Source organism: Curcuma longa, unplaced genomic scaffold (assembly GCF_044706935.1).
Source record: "Curcuma longa cultivar G26 ecotype Majalengka, Jawa Barat unplaced genomic scaffold, ITB_CL_G26_1.1 contig_18452, whole genome shotgun sequence".
Classification (NCBI taxonomy): Eukaryota; Viridiplantae; Streptophyta; class Magnoliopsida; order Zingiberales; family Zingiberaceae; genus Curcuma; species Curcuma longa.
The window spans coordinates 842-8,065 of record NW_027430828.1 but is presented as its reverse complement, the minus strand read 5'-3'; the positions used below and the strand labels follow the sequence as shown (position 1 = coordinate 8,065).

The 7,224-nt window shown below is 33.8% G+C and overlaps 1 protein-coding gene across 1 annotated transcript; it reads right to left on the bottom strand.

The window, feature by feature from the left end:
• Positions 1-467: 467 nt before the first annotated feature.
• Positions 468-2,485, bottom strand: LOC141816862 (short-chain dehydrogenase TIC 32 B, chloroplastic-like). Its single transcript, XM_074704589.1, has 8 exons — positions 2,287-2,485; positions 1,761-1,992; positions 1,594-1,673; positions 1,354-1,507; positions 1,173-1,251; positions 1,005-1,089; positions 866-912; positions 468-769 (listed from the first exon to the last, which is right to left on the bottom strand). Exons 1-8 carry the CDS (start codon positions 2,402-2,404, stop codon positions 605-607), a joined length of 960 nt encoding a protein of 319 aa, XP_074560690.1. The 5' UTR covers positions 2,405-2,485; the 3' UTR covers positions 468-604.
• Between the last annotated feature and the right edge of the window lie 4,739 nt (positions 2,486-7,224).

Genomic DNA, 7,224 nt, shown 5'->3' with positions numbered 1-7,224 from the left:
GAAATTAAAATTAATATCATATCTAAAAAATATAATTAATAAAAATAAAATAAATATCTATAGACTAAAAAAGAGAAGTCAAAAAATTGTATTAATAAAATTAAAATGCAATTTTTTAATTTTATTAATAACTTTTAAAAATTATATCTACTCCTTACTTATATTATTAACTATAGATTATAAATATAATTATTTCCGTCCCCTGTTTTAGCATTATATTATTAACAATATATTTATAGATATAGACAATATAGATAGACATGTATATATAATATAGATTAAATAGATAGCTTAATGGATAGGATTAATTTAATTGAATCCAATAAGAAAAACTTGTGTGCATTGACGGCGTATAGATTACAATTTTAATTCAATATAGCAACTTATTCATACAAGTGAACTTCAATCAAATCTACGTACAGACCAGGGTTTATAGTAATTTTAGAACAAAGGGAAGGTGCCAAGGGTTGTGTCAACTAGCACGGTTCAATTTATTTCATATACGCTTAATCTATATCGGTACAAGCTTTATTGCAAACGATAACACTATCGCAACTAAGAACAAGCCACATAAAACTTAGAACTCGTACAATAACCCTCCCTCTTATTTTGAATTAACGAGTCGTTCGCTGAAGTCCCAGAGCTTCTTGGCCAATACTGCATCTCTGGCCATGTCACTCGGCTTCTCCTCGTTGGAGTCGGCGAAGTACTTCCCGCTCACACCCTTCAAATTTGGATGCACTGCCACATAACATGAGGTTGCTGCTCCCTGTAATTGTGAAAATGCACAGTGTTGGTGCTCAACCGTACGTTGTGGGAGCAAATTCTAGCAAGTATACAAGGTTATTCAGCAAGTGTGACAGACCTGAGGTATGTTCTTCCACAAGACGCAAGTGACAGTTTTCAAGACAGCTGAAAGCAAAAGCAAATTTGAGATGTGAGTGCAGAGACAACCACCACTAGGAAGTATATCGACAATGAGTTTGAAGGCTTAGGTAGCATACTCATGAAGATGGGAGAATGTTTTCCCAAGTTTGTCCTAACCAGACCGGGATGAACAGAATTTGCTGTGACATTTGCACCTTCTGCCTGTTAATCATGAATGTATTTCTATGAGATAAATTTCTTCTTTCTTTTTACAAGCTACTTATGTTCTAGACCATTAGTAGTACCTTCAAGCGTCGTGCGAGTTCATTGGAGTGCAAGATGTTTGCCAATTTGGATTGCCCATACGCCGATTTATCATTGTATCTGGAAAACCAGATGGAGACGACCATCAATTGATTGAATGGAAGAGAACACTAAATCTTGTAGTCATGAAAATACATATGCCTGATTGTTAGTATTACTTACGCCTTCTTGTCATTGAGTTTATCGAACTTGATTCCTTCACTATAAGGTCCAACATGAGCCACGGATGATAGATTCACAATACGGCCCTCAATTCCAGTCCTCGCCGCTGTGGTTTTCATTTTCTCAAGGAGAAGATTTGTCAAAAAAAAGTGACCTGAAATTAAAAGGACCATGTTAAATTCGAAATTCTAATGAATACTTGGGGTAAGAAAGTTTGATCTGATAGGTGAAGAAACACACCAAGATGATTAGTAGCAAACTGCATCTCCACACCATCCTCAGAGAGTTGGAACGGGCAGTACATAATACCAGCGTTGTTACTGAAAACAAATTGCATACGTGAGATTTGGCCCCAGAAAATTGACAGAACATGTAACACAGAGGAGGAGATCCATGCAGCTACTCACATCAAGACATTAAGAGGCAGATTCATGGCAAGGAATTTGTTGGCGAAGGTTCTGACAGATCTGAGTGAGCTAACATCAATCTGTATGATGTCAATTCTAGCAGATGGGATGCCCTGTAGAATGCTTTGCTTCACATTGCTGGCAGCTTCCAAGTTCCTTGCACCGATGATGACATGGGCTCCTCTTAGGGCCAACACCCTCGCAGTCTCGGCTCCAATACCACTGCTTGCACCTGGATTTCAAGAAGAATCTCATAAATTCTATTCTTTAAATACTCTTAAAGAAGCAGAGGAATTCAATCATAAACAAAAAAAATATTTTAATCATACAGAAATTTTATTTATAATTATTAATGCACCACTTAGAATTTGTTCTAGCTTCCCAATCGTTGACAGTAATTTCTTGGTAAAGTGAATTTGAGTATAAGAATATGGAAGTTTGCGTTCTAGGTTAAACCATTTCAGATTTAGGGCTGGATTTAAAGATTAGGGAAACAATCGAGAGAGAGGAGCAGCGGAGGACAAACCGGTGATGATGACGGTGAGACGGGAGGCGTCGATGCCTTGGGTGACCTGCTCGGCGGTGGCGCCGGATCCGAATCCGCTGGGACCTTTAATGCCGGTGGCTTCCCTGATGTAACCCATGATTTCGGGAGTAGGAGTAGCTTTTGGCAAAGAGAGAAGAAGAGAAGGAAAGGAGACTGAAGCCTGACAATGAACGAGAAGGAGAAGAAGAAGGAGAATGAGGTGAGAAGGAAGCAGAGACGATTATTTATAGCGGTTTCGAATTTTCATTTTAGTTTTAGTTTTAAGGTTTTTTTTAAATAAAAAATAGCGAAAATGCCATGGGGACAAAAAGTGGCAACGCCGGGTCAAGACGAGTAGGAATAGTCGTCAAAGAGCAGCGGCCGATTCCCTTGTTTTGGCAAAATTTTAGAACCGTGCCTTCAATTTATAAAATTCTCAAAAGAATACTCCCTGCTTTCTAAATTTCTAAACCGCACTCATTTTCTAGCAACTCAAAAATTAGAAAATTTTCAAATTGTCCCTGTACATTTCAAGAATTCTCAAAATTCCCTCTGCATTTTAAACTCTCCAAATATATTTGTTCTACAATGCTCATTTTTGCACACCCAAAACACTTTTAACATTATAAAATTAATTTTTTTTAATTCAAAATTTATTATTTTATATGTAGTTTTTAGCTAAAGTGTTCAATAGCTTATATGGAATGAAAAATATTGATTAAAATTATATATGAATTTTAAAAACTAAACAAACGTAAATTATGCAATTTTAACCTAGAGGATTTAGAGATACGGAGATCTGATTATTATTTATATTTTCTGTTATACTTTTTTTTTTGGAGGTCTCATGAAATTTTTGAAATTAGAGGATGCTCTAAGTATTTTGAAAATCTTTTCCCTTCAAAATGCGAAGATGGAGCCTCGATCGCGTAGTGAATCTTTCTAGAAGCTAAATTTCGATAATATTGAAATCGTTGAGCGTATCCTTCGAAGCAAAGCGCGTTCGGAGAATCGTTGAAAAGGGTAAAATATGGAGCAAAGTAAGTATTCCCAAGCACTAAAAGATTGAAAAATGAGAAAAGTAAAAGATAAAGTATGCAAGTGCACAAGGCGCACAAATGCTTCTTCATTGTTACATATGCTTATAAATGTGCACATTCGTCTGCAAAATGGTGCAATCTGCCACCCTAGCAACTCTATACGGTTGGTCATCATATATAAGAAGGTAAAACTTCACACGATCGGTCTCACGACCATATATGAGAAGGTAAATCGAGAAATTACAGTTGGTCACGACGGATGAGGGTATTGCTCGATTTCATCGAGATTCAAATCCTTGCCCTCTTCTGCAATTCTGCTCCATCTTAACCAACTCAGCTATGCCCCGGAGGCTATAATGTGCACATTCTTTTTCTGTAAAAGGTGGAATCCGCTACCCTATCGGCCCCACATGATCGATCCTACAATTATTTGTGAGGAGGTAAATCGAGAAGCTGCAGTTGACCACAACGGAGAAGGATATTGCTCGGTCAAGATTCGAACCCTTGCCTTCTTCTATAAATTTTTTCATCGTAACCAACTCAGTTATATCTAGAGGCAATATATATCAAAGTAAGGGCACCTGTAGTCGAACTACATCTGTCAAAGTCTTTCATTGGGCAAAAAATTAAAACATTTAAGTATTTACAAAGTCATTAAGGATACATCTTTTTGATTTATTTCTTTTAGAACATTCCAGAGTAAATTTACCATTTTAGACCTGATTTATCCACCCTCACATAACTACTTAGTATCGTTCTACTGATCTTACTTTCATATCTAAGCAAACTCATTCAGGAATTTTAGTCAAAATTATTATATATATAAAATTGATATCCTACACATTTTAAAATACGCAACTATACACGATATTAAAATTGAAGTGCTCGAAAATTTTTTGAACGCCTAGAATAATAAATAGAATCATTTTATTTTTTTTATTTTTTAACTTATGATTAATTCATTTAATAAATTGATATCTTGCACGTTTTAATAGTATTATTTTTTAACTTATGATTATCGTATTAAACATAAAAAATTAAAATGAAAATATAAAATATAAAATAATACTATTTACTATTTTAGGTGTCCGAAATTCTTCCTATCGCTCCGATTCTGATATCATGCACAGTCACATGTTTTAAGGCTTGTAGGATATCACTCATATATATATATATATAATGATTTGATATCCTGCACGTCTTATTTCGCACGACTCATCAGTGACAAAATATTCCAGGGGCTCGGAACTATTTCGAGCATCGCAATAGTGTAACAATGTCATTTTTATTTTTTTAGTTTATATTTATTATTTTTAATTTATGATTAAGTTATTTAAGATTTTTTAAAGGGTTGGGTTATAGTATATATATATATTTGGAATAATGAATAAACTCTAATTTCCCCGTAGAATGTATTTATATATTTAGATTAATTTTTTTAAAAGAAAAAACACTTTATAGTTTGTCAAAATTATACTATATGATTGTTTTTTAGTCTCGATTACTTTAAAAAATATATATAAATAACTTTCAATGGTCTTAGAGTTTAGGAGAAAATGAATATATAATAACTTTAACTAAAATTGTTGATCAATTTTAAATTTAATTTTTTTCTTTAAAAATATAATTTACTTTTATAATTTTTCTATTTCAAAGTGACCAAAAGATTTAAAACATAGTCTAATAATATTACCTAAATATATTTTTAAACTTGTTTAAAATCTAAATAGAGAAATGTACTATATATAGGAGACTTGAGTTCATTTGGAACAAATAAGACCTAGCTAAATTTCTTTTATACCTACCACAACCCTTGATCTAGTCGTGCCTCGACTTAGCTCGTGATTGCATGGACCAAGTCATGCCTAGTATGACCCAACATTTATCCAATCATGTCGAGCACCGTTTAGACCAAGTCAATTAGATCAGGTAGGACCCAACACAATTAGCATCTGTTTTATGATCCATGTTAAATAAAATTTCAAGTGACTTTATACAACCTAATCTTTCTTGATTTGACTTAATTTGCCTTTGATTTGACATGGTTTATGAACCAAGTCTATATACACTTGATTTGAGTTTGTATATATATTTATATATATAATACTATAACTATGTTGATTTATTTTCCTATAACAAATACAATTCAATAATTCTTTGATATGGATTCGAAGAATCCTTTCTGTTTTTATTTTTTTATAATTCAAGTATATAGGCCTTGGACTCAATTAATTCAATAGATGGGCAGTCTTCCTTCTGATTTGCTTACTAGATAAATTTAAAAATACAAATGACTCCTCATCCAATAATCAATATCTTAGATTTTTCATACTGAGTAAAATGTCATGTAACCTTAGGGGCTATATAAGAATCCTCCTGATGGTTAGCATTGAGGAGAGGTGCATTTATGACATCCCCTTGACCCCTTCCTCTCATACCTATAAATTTTCCTTTAGCTTTCCACTCTTCTTATTTAATGCATCTTACGATGCTTTCCATGTGCCTATCACTACTCTAATTTGTTCTCTAATGATGCGGTAAAAATTCCTCTAACTATTAGGATCCATGCGAGTTAGAAGGGATGAATAACTCTGATCGCTTCTCATTTTGAATGTGGGTTTGTTGTTTGAACATGCAACGGAAATCTTGATGTCATATGCATAACAATGAAATTTACTTTGTATTCACCTCTTAAGATGGCTAATCTAAGACTTGCTCGTAGTGATCTTCCTCCGTTAGAATCTTTTCCTTTTCGGATACCTTCCAAAGGCAGAGAAACCTCTTACAACCTTATTCTTACAAAAACACAACAAGAAAGATAAATACAAAAGCAAATAAAAGTAAAATAAACTTTACATATGAAATCTTTATTTTGGAAGTTTGTTTGTTGCTTTGAATAGTCTCTTGATGGTTGAAAATACAGCAGCACTTTACATCTAATCCCTTAAGATTCGATGCCTTCAAATCTCCATGAAACCATCTTTTCTAGGATTGCTTTCAAGTTGACTTTCGCTTGACACTCTATTGATTACTATCATCCATGTATTATCATCGAACCTAACCATTTAAACTTGCAGAACGAATCTATTTTACTTACCAATAGATTGATGAGTCATATCAATCGATTGCTTACTTTCAGTGGAACTGGCCAATCGATAACAAAGCATTCTATTTGCTGCTACAATACCACATATTAATTGTTGCAAACCACTAATCGATTGGCTACAATAGCAAAAAATCTAAAAACATCTTAAACCCCAATTTTGGGACAGAGTCCATCGATCGATCGATACACTCAATCAATTGACTAATACTCTTATTTCAACCTTACCAAGGCTAAATTCTCATCTTGCATAGTATCCAGTTGATCTCAACCTAGGGTTGCTTTCGAGCTGACTTTCGCTTGGCAATCAATTGATTACCATCACCAATCGATTATAATCAAATCCGTCCGTCTAAATCTGTAGAATGACTCTTTTTTATCTGACCAATTGATTGTAAGTTGTACTAATCGATTGCTTGCTTTCAGTTGAACTGACCAATCAATTCCAAAGCTTTTTATTTGTTGATACTATGTTATCAATCGATTGCTTGAAATCATCAATCAATTGGCTACAGTAGCAAAAGTATTGTAGCAGGAAACTTAAAAATACCTTAAACTTCAATTTCAAAATTTAAAGTCCATCAGTCGATCGATACATCCAATCAATCTACTAATACTCTTATTTCAATCTTACCAAGGTTGAATTCTTATCTTGCATGGTATCGGATTAACCTCAACTTACCAAGACTTTCTTACTTAGCATCCAGTCAACCTTGACTTGTTGAGACAATTCCCGTTGCCTAGTATATGATCAATCTTGACCTCTCGAGGTTTCATCGTTGCCTGACATCCTAT